Genomic DNA, 15,541 nt, shown 5'->3' on the forward strand with positions numbered 1-15,541 from the left:
ATGTGTGAAAAAGAAGACTAAGGGAAAACTATTGTAATGAGAGAATGAATTAATTCTGCAATAAACACCCAAGTTTTGGAACAGTTTCTATTTTAGGATGAAAGGTGGTCAGGTGAGACTTAGGTGGTAAGAGCCCATAAGAAGGGGGGGGGGGGGGAATCATTTGAACAAATGGAGCTCTACTTCCATTCTGCAGTAGAAATAGGTGTTGCTGTTTCCTCTGGAAAAAAGTTCTCATTTGTAGGGATGTTAACCTCTTGGAGGCATGTAAATATTTTTACAGCATGCACTGTTTAAGACTTGCTTGTGTATGATGTATAGCATGGACAGTTAATTTTCCTATAAGTCATAATTCATAGGACAAACAATGTGAGGGATATTAATGGAAAGAGATCAGCAAGGTTATTTCCTTTTTGTGGCTTTCTGCAGAGTTTAATAATAAGTGAAACTCATAATTCAGCAAATTAGTTAACTGGAACTATTTTGTCATTGCAGAATTGAACACTGAGCTTACCTGTTTGTGATACTTGCAGATCCTATGCTTGAATGAACTAATGCTGCTTAACTTTATTTCTCCTTTCCACTTATGTGCAATGGACGTAAACACCAACAGTTTTGAAAAGGCAGCTGGCTTCTTTGACAGATCATGACTACAGAATTTAACAGTTGATATGGATTTTTTCCCGTATTAATTTCAGGACTAGATTCCAGTTTAATGAACTAGTTAATAAACTATTTTGATGAAAAGCATATTCAATGCTTTACCAGCATTCCCTTGCTCTTGTGATTAATGCAATTATAGAACTGTTTCCTTTTCACTTTCCCAAGTTCCACAGACATGTTTTGAAGACAAATTAACTAAAGGTTACTGCTGCATGAGAACTGCAGCTGTTCTGCAGATGCTGAGTGCCCCAACTTTTCTTTGGCCTCTGATTACTCTCATTCAGAAATAAAACCTATCAGACAATTTCAGAGCTTTCATTAATATAGCTTAATTTTGAGGGCTTCTGTGCCAATATGCTTATAACACACTTTTCTTTGGTTGGAAAAAAAAAGTATTTCAACAACTTTTACGTTGCATCAGCTGAAATTAAGAAGTTGGAATAATCTATAATAGCAGATTAGGCTTCCTTCCTATCTGAATATATACATGGTGACTAACGTAGCCAACTCCCCTTTAAAAGGGCTTTGGAAAATGCTGTTGTCCCCATTTTACAGATAAGAAAGTGGAAGCAGAAGAGTCAAGAGTTTAATCAAGCCCTCACACCAGTTGGTGACCTGCGTTAGGCAGGGTTAGAACCAGCCAGTGTTTACATGAGACCATTGCAACAGAGTTGGTACCGATTGCATAAGCAGATGCTAACCCATGCAGCAGTCAGTTTCCAAAATAATGTAGTTATTTAGCTGCAATTGATTTAAGCAGATTTAAATTAAAGCAAAACAATCCTAGTGTCAATAAAAACAGTTTACTGAGATTAATTTACTAGATGGAGAGGGGTTGGGCCATATCTTTGGCGTGTTGCATTTTTTTTTTCCCTTATTCAAACAAGGCTCAAGACCTGGGGCAGCAACCCAGCAATCTAGTTAATCTTTGTAGATTTTCACCCACACATAAAATGGTATAAACTGGAACATTTGGACAGAAAAGTCTTGATACTACACAGAAGTAAAAGGGGAAGCTGAGTTTAAAATGAAGCTTCCCCCCCCACCCCCCATGCTTTCAGTGTATAAGAATAGTTCATTAAGACAAGTCAAAACATAGGTGATCCAAGCTTGACAACTTTGCTTAGAGACGCCTAAATAAGCTTTTCAACTCAGTGAATGAATTGCAGCATGAAGTAACATTGCATTAAGAAGCATATTATGCTCTCTCCCATTTATAGCCATGTATAAAAACATGCTTCAGATTAAAAAATTTACAGAAAGTCACTTTGTTCGAACACCCTAAAAACTGTTTCGAGTTTGTTTCTTAGTAGCTAGGACCGAAATGTTATAAGCTTCAGGTTTCACAAGCATTTTTGTATTTCATCCCCAAATTTCAATACAACGTTAAAGGCCTTGCTTCTCTGAAGACAAACTAGAAGCTGCTGCCAAAGCGGGCTAGTAGCATCACACATCTCATTTCCTATTTAACAACCTAGCTTAAGGAGAGAAAAAAACAAAAAACAACAACAAAAAAAAGAAGCAGGTCCTGGTAAAACAACTGTTACTTGTCTGACAGTTCAATGAGCTTTCACAAGCTAGAATAAAAATCTTATTTGTCCCAACAGCATCAAATTAATGAAACAAAACTGAGTGATCAGACTTGGGTGGAGCAGAGTACTAAGTGTAATGACATTTTTAATCAAGTAGACTTTTGAACTACAGAACAGGAGCAAGAAAGAGTCACACTGTTGGCTATTAACTCTTTGGGGTAGAACCTTTACTAACTCACCTTGTTAGGCCAAACAAAGAAACAAAGTTTCCACGGCCAACCAAAAACTTTACATAACCTCAACCATGCTAGTCTCTCTCCCCGTATCGGTCCATCAGACAGCAGGAGGAGGAGACAAGGCAAGACAGGCTTCCAATGTCAACACGGACAGGATACTTTGTATGAATAGCAAGGTGATGGGTTTATGTTAAGAGCAGTAACAATGGGGAAAAACCTGCCACAGAAACACTATTTGCTTTGATATTTCTGTTGCTACGTATTTAGCTTTATTCCAGGGCTTAACCTGAAACAAAACATTGTTATGTTACTTACTACAAATCCCTTCAACACTAGATTAGCTCAAGACTGATCTTTGAGGAGGACTGGGGAAGGAGAGGAGGCTGCTCTGGACAAATGTTTTCAAATATAAATACAGAGATCTGCCAGCACTGTTATGGCAGGATAGAAAGAAGTGCGATCAGTAACTAAGATAAGTGCGCTGGGAAACAGCCTGATCTAGACACTCTCAGACCTGTAATAGCATAACTTGCCTACTCTATCTTGTTTCTTCTGCTGGGCGAGTGAATTATACTGGTAATAGCAACAGTTTGCTGGTAAAAGCTGCCTATGCATTAGAATATTTCTTAAACACAGTTGTGTCAGCATACACACAAACCCCATTTTTGCAGGAATAGTATAACATTAAAAACCACACACATGCCACATGTACACTGGAACACAATCTTCTGCTATTTTATTATGTTCAGCACTATATGACTAAGTATACAGGAGGGGCTTTCTTCCCAAGAGAGCTTCCAATCAATAACTTTGACAAAAAGCAAAGCAGATACTGCTTCGATAATTCTTCAATAATCTTTTCAGTCCTGTATCACATTTAGTTCCTGGGCAAAAACTGATGGTAAACAAGTCATTGCATATATCCTGTAGAAAATGTTTTGAATAAGTGAAAAAGCAAGTTTAGTCAACTGAAAAATCTTTCAACTTTAAGACTACCAAACTGTGCACACTTCCAGATTCATAAAATTTCTCATATATTTGCAGGTCACTCCTAAACATCTAACATGAGACAAGTTGAAGGCAAAGAGTAATGTACAGCATTGACATGTGGCAGGTAATTAACAGACTCTTTGCCCTGTCACTTCTCAACTGTCCCATCCCTGAGGATCTATGAAAGCCAAACCACTCTGCTATCCTCTTGCTACTGTTATTAAAGGGAAGAGGGATCAGCTGGAAGAAGCACTGTAGTTGCTGCCTTCTGTTTGTTACACTCTTTTCCTTCCTAGCCCAGATTTTTTGCAACTGACATCTCTAACCGTTCAGCAGGCGTCTATTACCTTCTTAGAAGCTGAGATAGAGGAAGCACATTGCTAAGTAGAGAACCGTCAAGCTTAAAAGCTGCTCAGCATACAAGGTGCTCAGAAAGTCAACAAAACCACAGAAAAGCTGCAGTTACCTCAAATAAGTAAAAGATGCACAGAATTCAGCTGAAGGCACCTAGTCGATGCCTATTTTATTGCAGTGTTGCTCCGCTAGGAAACAACAACAACAAGCAGCCAGCTGTGGAGACATCTGTCCAAATAACCTACTGTCTAATTGTAGCAGAGCTGAGGAAGCATTCTTAAAACACATGCAAATAAAGCTAAGGCACTCTCAGAGTGTGAACTATATTTTACTTCTCTTAAATGTAAGATAAAGAGATCTACAGTCATGTCATTAATCAAGTTGACAGCTTTAGGACCTTGCAGAGACTACGTAGCAGCTTCATGAAAAAGCACAATTATCCTACAGTCACAATCCAGCCAAGATACCACCTTGAAAATCTAGTATTACTGTAACAAATTATGTAGAGACACAATAAAGTTAGCTACTGGTTTTGCTGCTACAACAAAAGCAACTTCCAAGTTTTTCATTCTTCTTCTCCCTTCTCTTGCCTTCCACTCCAAAAGCTGTAAAAAAAATTAAGTCAGAAATATGCAAATATTATTTTAAAAGGGCAAATTGATAGTGACACAGGTGAAAAACTTTCAGAGTGCATTGATACCAGTAAGAAAGAGTGATTTTCTAAGCATAAACTCCAGTGCCTTCAAAAACCCTTGTGCCAACAAGGCAAGGGTTGATTACAGAACTGCCCTCTCTCATTCTGCAGTCACATAACACCACTTACACAGGCCTGAAGGTTGAAATTCTAACTTAACTGGCAAGTTATCATAGTTCAAGTCTTTAACTTGATTTTAACATATTTGCATTACAGTCTGTGAAGCTGGTTAGCAGCTACTGTAACAGCTGAGCATGTAGTAGGGTGAGGGTTCCAGCCAGACTGCTGCAAGAGAAGCGGTGGGAGAAGTCAGTACCACCAGTGAGTTTGATTAGATGCCTTCTCTTTATACAGCTGCTTGGCTCCAAACACCTCCCCTGTTTCTTTGGTGTCTGGAGGAGACTCATCAGCCTCACTTCCATCAATAGGCCAGAACAAACATACTGCTGTTTCTCTAATAAGGGACCACACATGATTCTTGAGCAACTTTCCTCCAAAGCTTTTTTACTCTCTTGGAGTGGGTTGGGAGTAGAAAAGAGGAGCAGCAATATGAGCACTTGGAGGTCACATGCAGAAGGCCTCACTGATGAATTTGTTATTTTAGCCAAGCTACCAAAAATACTGTACCATATCTGACTATGCTTTCCACCTCAGGACCTTCACAACCCTTTGCAGAATTATTTTCAACTTCCATTAGCTATCACTCACTAGCTGCCATTATTTGACAATCTTATGACTGACTTTAGAGTCCAAATTAATGTTAAATAACTGACATCTTTCTTGTTAAGAAGGACCAGAGTTCAGAGACCTGTGATAGGTCCAACTAGGACTTTTTTTGCAACCTTAAAGAGACACACAGGTCTGGGTTTTGTTTCTCAGCAATTGGAACCTGCTTACACATATATTTGTAAGATGCCAGCACAGAACAAAGTCAGTTTAGTATTTACCATTTTGCTCAATCACAATCTGCATCTACCTTTTCATTAAGGCAGAAATATAGTCCTACAGATGGGCTGATCTGTAGCAACTGATCTGACATCAGGGGTTAAAAAACCAGGTCCATCACAAGAAACACTACAGATACACAGATTGTTAGAAAAGGAACTTGATTTCAGATTCAACAGAGACTATGATATACGAACTATTATTAGTTTCCTACTCCCTTTTCATCACTCATGTTTCTTTCTCTTAAGAAAACAGTCTACAAAGTTTGAGTTTAAAACATTTAAGAAGCTACTTTGCACCTGACAGTGCCTTTGATCCACTAGAGTTCACACAACACAATGCAAAAAAAAAAAAAAAAAAGAAATTATAACTTCCTTACTGATTTGCCTGTAAATAGAGCGCTACAGCAAGGCATGCCTAGGAGGGATCTCTCCTGCCTACAATTAAAATGTTGATAAGTCCATAATTAACACAGTAATATCTAAGACCTCTAATATAAAGACACGATAAAATAAGATGGGTGGACACAGAAAACAAACTGCCAGTCTGAGGTTCCCTGCTAAGGAACTTGGTGTTTTAAAGAAAAGATATAGTAACACTAGAACCAGCAGTACTGTTGAGGAACCTGAATCAGAACGAAGACAGGAAATAAAGGAAGATGAAGTTATGCCTTCAAGCCTAAGCCATCCCTTCAATAAATAGAGCTAGTAAAAAATGCAGAGTGGGTATTGTGTGCCATATTTTAGGGGTTCAATCTGCCTCTTAAGTGTGGCTCTCCTGAGAATCATAGAATCATAGAATCATACAGGTTGGAAAAGACCTCTAAGATCATCGTGTCCAACCGTCAACCCAACACCACCATGCCCACTACACCATGTCCCTAAGGGCCTCATCTACACGTCTTTTAAATACCTCCAGGGATGGTGACTCCACCACTTCCCTGGGCAGCCTGTTCCAAGGCCTAACCACTCTTTCAGTAAAGAAATTTTTCCTAATGTCCAATCTAAACCTCCCTTGGCGCAACTTGAAGCCATTTCCTCTTGTCCTATCGCTAGTTACTTGGGAGAAGAGACCAACACCCACCTCGCTACAACCTCCTTTCAGGTAGTTGTAGAGCGCGATGAGGTCTCCCCTCAGCCTCCTCTTCTCCAGGCTAAACAACCCCAGTTCCCTCAGCCGCTCCTCATAAGACTTGTGCTCCAGGCCCTTCACCAGCTTCGTTGCCCTTCTCTGGACGCGCTCCAGCACCTCCATGTCTTTCTTGTAGTGAGGGGCCCAAAACTGAACACAGTATTCGAGGTGCGGCCTCACCAGTGCCGAGTACAGGGGCACGATCACAGGATGTCTGCAGCATACGTGCTGATCACAGGATGTCTGCAGCACCAGAAAGAGCTTCAGGTGTAACCACAGTGGTGTTTTAATTTAGTTGAAGAGTGAAACTCTTCCAGCTGTCCCCTGTTACTATGTGGTTTTTTTTTTTTCATACTATAGAGCAGACTCAGAGCTTATGAGCTGAACTCATTTCGGATGAAACAAAACCTAAAGACATACTCCATGAAGAAATTTAACTACTTGCTCATAGGCATTCAATCCATAGGATCATAAAAGGGCCAGCACAAAATAAAATCCCTGCAAATACAGGCACTGTGATCAGCAAGTCTATAGCACCAAAGCACAAAAGCATTCTCACTTGCTCCCCTGCTAATCAGACTATCGACTGCCACTTGCAATCCAGCTTGTTTCTGGTTGTATGTTACTATGTTGACATCTACTTGCAGTACCAGCATGAAATGTGATTGGTCTGAAGGTCAACAGCATTCAGAGAAAAGCAAAACAATTCACTTTGTTTAATTAGTATTAATAGCAAAACAACAATTTCTTTTAAAAAAGTAAATCTGTACAAAGTCATAATTACACTGTACCTTCACTGGCTACAGAAGGTATCTTGCAATAACCATATATACAGTATGAGCCAAAGCAGGGGCTCCAAGATCTTTTAGGACAACAAGCTCTTGATAACCTGCAAATCTGCTCGCATGCCATGGTCCCTAGAGCAGAGCTTGCCAGTAAAACACACCTAGTAGCAGAAGGTAACATGTCAGGTAGTATGAACATTCTGTCCTAAAATAACAGAAGGACAACATACTACAAGCACTCAAGGATTAAGTCCATAGCAGGAAAAAGGAAAAGCCCACAGCAGGAAAATTATAACTTCTGATCGATTGCTATTGCTCCATCAGCAGAGAGAGTTGCAGTGTATGCACTATCAGCTTTGTTTAACTATGTTCCAAGAAAGTTTAAACAATTTAATGGTTAAACAGGGAAAAAGGCAAAAAAAAAAAAAAAAAACAACACCCACACCAAACACACAACAGAAAAGAGTGCCTGCTTACATATGATTTCGCATGTAGAAACACACAGAGAAAAGCTGTGGAGTAACGTAGTACTGCCTATCCTTAGTTTTCCTCTCCTAATGCTGCAGCAGCAATATCCATAACTCATAATCTGAGATGCCACAGAGCACTGTGCACAGTGGTCCTACATTTTCATCTCAGTTCATCCCTGGTGAACTTAAGAGGGTGCATAACTGAAGATATACAGTTGAAAAATCTAGCAATACCTATTTCTCAGGCATAAGCCTTAATTTGCACTGTCAAATTTTTATATTAGATGTAGGTATTAGATGTTAACTTTGCAGTTAAAGATTTTCCATTGGCAGTCGCTTGTTCTTGTCTGATAGCTGCTCAGCTTTACTTTGTTCCACGTATGCAAAAATCTTAGTCTTGAAAGGGACAGCTCATCTGGCATTCCAGCTGAGGAATTCAGTCTCCAGTTTGTCTCCCCTACCTTCAATACCGTAGATGGAAGGGATCAGGAAGTTAAAGACCAACCAACCAAACCCTAGTAGTCTAGAACCTCATTTATGCACCTCCTGAAGAACACAGGGGAAGGGAAAGATTATGAAAAACATGCCCTTATTAACTTTATATTGGAAAACAAATCACTCTACAAAGCATAAGCAAAAGCCATAATCTCTTTATTAAATATGGAACTAATTAAAAGCATTTAAAACCTAGCTCAAGTTTTTAAGAAAAGTATAGTTTGCAAACTCTCTTGAGTATTGCACATAGATTTAAACCTTGAAGTACCAGCTTGCAAGTAAAGCATTGTGGGAAACAGTGCTCAGAATCAGAGAATATTTTAAAAGTTTCATAATAAACCTGACAAACTCCAAGAATAAACAAAACTAGAAGCAAACTTCATCATCCTTAAACACAACCCAAAATCCTGTAAATGCACCTATCGGTATTTGTGAGTGGAGAAGACATCCTGGTTTTAAAAAACAGAGGGGAGAAACTACTATTAAGCCACTTAACTGTTATTTTCTTTAGCATAATCCTCCTGTGTGCCATGTATATCCTAGCAGAAGTTCTCCTTAAAAGTCTTCTAAATGTTTGTTCAGAGCACTGGGCTTTAAGTCTAAACATTTAGGTTTCTAAAGTTATTTCTCAGGCGTGTTCAGAGTCTTGTACACTTTTCAAATAAAGACCTCAATTATTTGTTCTCATACTTGGTATGTTTGTCTGCTTCTCCTAAATGGAGTCAGCATTTTCATTTTATTGCTTAGTTTTGAAAGTAATCATTTTCACTTATCTTCAAATTCTTCCCTTTCTTTTCACTAGCCTTGATATTTATCAATGGGAAGCATTTAATTTTTTGATGATTGTGGTGGGCCAGTAAAAGAGATTTCCCAGTAAATAAGATGTGGCCCAGTGTTGCAAACCTTTGCGCATGTGAGTAGCGACATGAGGGTCAAGAGGGCTCCTCCTTGCATGAATAGCTCCTTTATCATTAAGCTGATGTTTCACAATCAGGATGGAGCAATAAAGAGTAAAAGTAAGGAACTGGAGAAGAGGGAAATGACTGAATTGCCTTACATTTGCTTCTGTCTCCAAAACTCATTCCTACTGCAGGGTAGGCGAAGATGTCATTACTGTGGATCTCAGCCTTCTCCCTCTTCCCAAAGAATCTCAGGACTTCGGGGGGCCTCAGCAGTAAGTGGCAAGGACAAGCCATAGACTTCTGTCAACAGACAGAGGTGTTACACTACTTTTAAGATTCTACAACGCCGATAAATATGGCACAGGTATATCACTATTAAAAATGTTTATTTTTGCAGATACTCCACAGTGTTATGAGACATTTCTATTCCAAGGTAATTGTACATAGTGAGGAGAGATTACATAGTTCCTTGTGTCAATACATGGTTGTGGTTGAGTGTCTTTGAAGGCCTAGATAAATTGTCATGTGAAGTATCTCAGCCACATTTTCATTTGAGCAATCACCTTTACCCAGAAGAGCATGGGCAGGCAGCGACCAGCCTATACACTGTCCAGAGTGAGTCACCTTTAAAATCGGGGTCTACGTAGCATTACTCCAAGAAGAATTTAAGTACTTTCTTTACTCCTTATAGTTATGATAAGTAATATGGTACTTACAATAATCCAAAGCAAATGGATTCTTCACATAAAAGACTTCTAAAAGCTGTTTTTAAACAAGTTTATTTTTAGGCATTTCTCAGTTAGGATTGGGGGAAAAGGCTTTCTTTCTAGCATATCCTACAACACTCAGCTTGTGAGTTTTCTGAAAGTGCATTAAACACATTTTCATAAACATTTACTGCAGTGTATTTCTACTGTAATGTGTTGTGAAATCTTTAATATAGAATATAAACTTCAGACAATATTTGACCTAATACAGCCCACTTAATATCCACTTAAACTGCTGGTACAGGGATACCAGTCTACATGTGAATTGAGAATCTGTGCTGATGAACTACTTGTCTTCTTGAGTGGTTAAGATGACACTACAGATATAACTTTGTAGCCATTCCACACAGAGTTTCCATTGCACTTACAGCTAACATTAGGCTCAGATGAACACAAGAGCTAACCCAGGTGGAGAACAAGGGCAGCAGAGAGATCGGTCTCTGAATAAGTCAGTCCTTGTCACCTTTCAGGCTGCTTCTGGAAACAAAATTGGTATTGTTAGTTCAACTTTAACATTTCTTGGCATCCTTGCATTTTACTAACAACCATTTAAAATTCTATAGTTGGTGATATTTGTTGAAGAATTTTGTCCGGTGTGTTTTAAATGGGGATATTAAAAAGAATATCAGTGATGTAATTGCAAAGCTCAATGTAGCTCTGTAGAGTCACATGACTGTCAGTGGGGACTGCAAGCAGAGTGAGAGAAAAGGCTCTAAGGTGAAGACTGAAAGCCACTTAAAAATGAGACAAGAGCAGAGAAATGAGTCAAATCATGCAAAATCCCAAGAACAAGTTCAGGGAGTCTGTGGAAGATGCTAGAGGAATAGGCTCAGAGGAACAAAACCGAGGTAGGGATTGGGGGGTGAGTCGGGTAGAAATGCACATTTTCAAATCAACAACATTCTGGATGTATTGTAAAGAGAATAAATTTGGAGGTTTAATATGAAAATAGCATGATCAGGATTTGCCTAAAGAGAACAGATGTTAGTGAAGTTTTAAAGATTCAGCAGAACCCAATAGAAGCAGCACGGATAGTAGTTGAGAAAGGACAACTAAGACAACTATTCCTGATATACTTTACAGCTTACTCGGAATGAACTCCTGATGCCCTTACATGATTCCCCCCACCCCAGTTAGCTTCAGCTAGGCTAGATTTCACACTGCCATCCTCCTCTGTAAGAAATGCCACTCCCCTTCTTCCCATCACTTCTCATATAGAAGTTGAATGAGAACAGGAATAAAGCTACAAGTCTGGAAGAAAGCAGGCAGTGAAGTTTCCAGTTACCAGTAAAAGTGAAATAAGAGCAAGGTAAGACTTACGTTTTAACTAATCTGAGCTTAGCACGACAACAGAGTATCTATGAAGGATCATCAGACCAGCAAGACTGGACATGGAAAGTAAGGTATGATTGGAAGTAGTACAGAGGCAAAACTGAAATCACATGAATATGAGAATATCAACAGGAGCTAACACACACTGAAGAGGGAAGGCCCTCCACATTATACTGTGGAGAGATACTCAAAGCAAATATTTTGATCTGGCCATAGTTTGTCTTACACTACTTTTTTTTCTCCTCACTGCTTCTGCACCCATCCCCATTCTAAAGCATGCTCTATCGTACAGACCATTCTAATGAACTGCCCAATAATTTTTTCGTTGTCATTTTGTATTTTAAGAAAAATCTTTCTGCCACTTCAGGATTAATTGTGATAAAGATCATAGGAAAAAAAAAACAACTAATGATTCCCTCATAGCAACATGAATTTCATCCTAAATTGAGCCAGAATCTAGGTTCTGCATTATGTCTGCAGCAAATTAACCATGCCAGGCTTAACGCACATCCCAATCCAAATACAGGTTTTTTCTTGAGGATGTTAAAACAGGTTTGGGATATAACCTAGAGCAGGATTTCAGTAAGATTCCAGAACAACAAAAGCATACTCAAAAAACATAGGATGTCTTTCATTTTCCAACATTCCTTTATAGTTTCAAGCCTCCATCCACCCATTTCACTGTATACCACAAAAACACATTTAATAGGGTACTAAGATGGTAACAATAAGGACACTACCAGAAAGCTCTGCTGTCTGAAGCACACACCAACTGAAAAAAGAGAATTTAAACCACAAACTTCTAGGATCAAGAACCATACCCTCTTCTAAGCTTGCACAGTATTGATTACACCAATAGAACTAATGAGCTATTTTCCCAGCCTTCTGTATTTTAGCATTTTAGTAGACTTTTAGTGAGCTTAAAAATAAAATAATAATAATTAAAAAAACCAACATCAAAACACGATGACCAGAAGATCTGCTCAATATAAACATTTCTGAAATGAAGTCCCAAATGACTTATTCTCACCACTGGAGCCCCACATATCTGGGCAGCCTATTTTTCATGGTTCACCATTGCTTGCCACCACGTTTTAATGGGTACCACATCCATAAAAAGGCATTAACCAAGTTTATACTGCTCTATGATTTAATACATGCTATTGATTAATAATTAGTTTCGAAGAGGCATTCTGCCAGATGAGCGAGATAGGACGATTATCAACTCCTTATGGCTTGGAAAGAAGTCATTCTCCTAAAGTAAAAATAACAGTGCAAGAGTTGCAAGCATCCCTCCGTGCGAGCCGTTCAGCCTTTTCCTCAGTTACCCCGATTGACCTCCGGGACCCACACTCAGACCCCCAGACACGTTTTCCTCACAACGAGAGTATTCAGTACGGGGGGGGAGAAAAAAACAAAGGAAAAAAAAAAGAGGAGGGGAAGGAAATCAGACCAAACACAAGAGAATCAAGACGCTTGGCTTCACCGTCCCTTCCTCATAACAGAACCTCCACTGAGGCAGAAGAAACCACCCTGGGTGCTAACACAAGAGCTGCATTCACGGCTACTGGGTTTAGCAGCAGGCGGGCTTGCGGGAGCACGCTCCCTGCGTGAACTCCTCCAGTCCCCAGGACCAGCCAGCCAAAACCGAAATCAACCCCGAGCTCCTTTACCACTTGGGGGGGAAAAGAGAAGGAAACGCGGACCCATTTAATGACTCTCCCATTAAGTAGTTAGGAATGATTAAGAGCTTTCCCCGCGCTCCCGCTCGAGGGACAGTTTTTAGGCAGCTACGGTCTGGTTCTCCCGGGGACCCGACTGCCTTTCCAGCCCGGCAGCACTCCTCCAGCCCGCCCGCCCAAAGGCGCGGTATTTTCCGCTCCGGGGCGCCCGGCAGCACCTGCTGCCGCCGCCCGCCACCACCGCCCGGCACCCCCCGGCCTCGGCCCCGGCCCCGCCACAGCCCCCGCCCCGGCGGCGCCCGCTGTACCTGCAGGATCTTGTCCAGCCCCTCTTGGCCCAGGCAAGGGAACTGCTTGAGCAGCTCCGTCTTCTGCCGCTTGTAGTCGTCGGTAGCCGAGCGCCAGTGCGGCTCCTCCAGCACCTCGAAGATCGCCGCCCCGATGGACAGGTAGAAGATGATGGCCGAGGTCAGCAAGGGGCCCCTGTCCACCATGGTGCCGGCGGGAGGCAGGGAGGGCGGGCGGAGCGCGGCGGGCGGGCCGGGGCGGCTGCCCCGCGCTGCGGCCGTGGGTGCCCGAAGCCGCCCTGTCCTTCCCCTGACACCTCTGCCTTCCCCCGCCGTCCGCCGTGCCTCCTCTCCCGGCCTCTGCCGCGTTCCCTTAGAGTCTTCCACACTCCCCTCCCACTCTCTCCTCCTCCCTTCTTTCCTCCCTCCTCCGCTCCGCTCCCCCCGGCTGCCTCCTTCCCCCGGTCTTCTCCCCTCCCTCCTCAGCAGCGATTTGAATTTGGTGCCCTCCCGCTTCCTCCCCCCACCCGCCCGCGCATGCGGGGCTGCCGCCGGGGGAAAGGCCGGCGGGGCGCCCTGGGGTGCTCCCGGGCTGGGCCGACCCCACCGCCCCGGTGAGGGGCGGCCGGTCCCCGCGGGGCGGGAGAGCGGCGGTTGGGTCTGGCTATCACCACCGCCCGCCCGTGAGGGGCCGCCTGGGGGAAGGGGAGCGGGGCCGCGACCTCCCCTCTTCCCGCCCTGCCCACGCGGCCGTTGGGAGCGGGTGTGGGGGCCGCTGAGGTGATCCCGTCCCCGGGCGCCTTCCCCCCGAGCAGGGGTGGTCCCTGCGCCCAGACCCGTATTTTCCCTCCGTATTTTTCCGTGAGTCAAGGGAAGAAGGAGTAACGTCCCTCAACTTTATTTTACTTTTTCCCTCGTGCTGCCAGGTTCAGCGGAGTTTCTCGTTTTAGACACCGGAAGGCTGTGGAACGAGAGCTGCCTTTCCTGGCTCCAGCGAAGCGCAGGGGGAAGGCGAGCAGGAGCTCTGAGGAGAAAAGAAGGGGGACTGTTTCACCCCTTCTCCGAGATGTTGTCCACACGTGTGCATTACAGAACCTTCACAGCAGGAACTGTGCTCCTTTGTGCATTTTGTACGTTCAATAAATAAATGTTCCTGTACGCACCCGTGTGTGTGTCTGCGAGTTTGGGAGCAAGGAAGAGACCCCAGCTGGTGATTTTCCACAAGATGCTTAAAACCCCATCTGGGCAGAAGCTCTCTTGAAGCCCACCATGTTCACGAAGCCCTTCCCGGGAGTGGCTTACAGCCGCGCACAAGTGCACGCTCCTCTGTGTTCACACTTTGAGGCAGAAGAAAGGCAACCCAACTGATTTGAATGAATGGGGCTGGAAATGGGGCTAAAGGGGTCAGGGAAAGACCAAGTCAGTGACAGGTTAGGGCGGTGTGTTATGCATCGCAGCAAAGGGTTTATGGTGTGGACATGGTTCATCTTAGAAACACTGTTTTTGTGGGGATAACTTATTTTCTGTCTTCTCCGGCACCCCCCCCCCCAACCCCTCAACAGGAAGAAAACACTCAAAAATACAGACTTGACCGTATCAACTGCGTCAACACTAAGGATTTTGGGATGTACAGGTATGTCAGCTGGAGTCCACACACGAAAGGGCTGAGATGAGTCAGCTGAAATTTCTCATGCGGACATAGTTGAAACTGGAGGAGGGAGAATGGGAAAGAGGAAGGAAACAAACAGAAAATAGGCAACAGAGTATGAGAAAACAAAAAGGAGAGCATGTGGAAGGCAAAGGAACTGCCTTGGTTACAAGGTATCCAGACACCTATCTGTAAAACTTTGAATCATGCCCAATGGATGCTCTTGTGAGATTGCCCACAGAAAGTTACATAGTCCTTAAGCAGTCCTTCCTACTAACGTGTATAGTGCTCAGTGAAAATACATCTGCAAGAGGTTCCTGGCAGCCTAAAAGCAGGACTGGAGAAACCACAAAATCCACAAGCATGTTACGTGATCAGCATCACTGTCTTTGCATGGGAGTCCCCAGTTATGTAAAGGAAACATTAAGAAGAGAAAAGGATTGCCAAACTGTAGTAGGAAAAAAAAAAAAAAGCTTTTATATGTGTTAGAGGAGAGATCAAGTAGAAGGCATCATAATAAACATTTTAAAAATAATGAGTGTAATCTTTTTTTTTTTATTAAGGCAAAACCGAGAGATGTTTCATGAAGTTGTAAGGCAGAACTTTTAATTAAAAGGAAAAGAAGAAT

The 15,541-nt window shown here is 42.3% G+C and overlaps 1 protein-coding gene across 3 annotated transcripts in view; it reads right to left on the reverse strand.

Annotated features, from left to right (window-relative positions):
- Window positions 1-13,685, reverse strand: part of KCNK5 (potassium two pore domain channel subfamily K member 5) — a 38,230-nt gene extending 24,545 nt beyond the window's left edge. The window contains exons 1-2 of one of the 3 annotated variants that reach the window (XM_075146809.1): window positions 13,287-13,375; window positions 10,333-10,441 (exon numbers count right to left, since the gene is read on the reverse strand). In XM_075146809.1, the coding sequence (XP_075002910.1) occupies window positions 10,333-10,341 (9 nt within the window). In that variant the 5' untranslated portion in view covers window positions 10,342-10,441; window positions 13,287-13,375. Of the gene's footprint in view, window positions 1-10,332; window positions 10,442-13,286 lie in introns of all 3 variants that reach the window. The other 2 variants (XM_075146810.1, XM_075146807.1) reach the window with 2 other exon arrangements.
- Window positions 13,686-15,541: the final 1,856 nt, after the last annotated feature.

Source organism: Calonectris borealis, chromosome 3, assembly GCF_964195595.1.
Source record: "Calonectris borealis chromosome 3, bCalBor7.hap1.2, whole genome shotgun sequence".
NCBI lineage: Eukaryota > Metazoa > Chordata > Aves > Procellariiformes > Procellariidae > Calonectris > Calonectris borealis.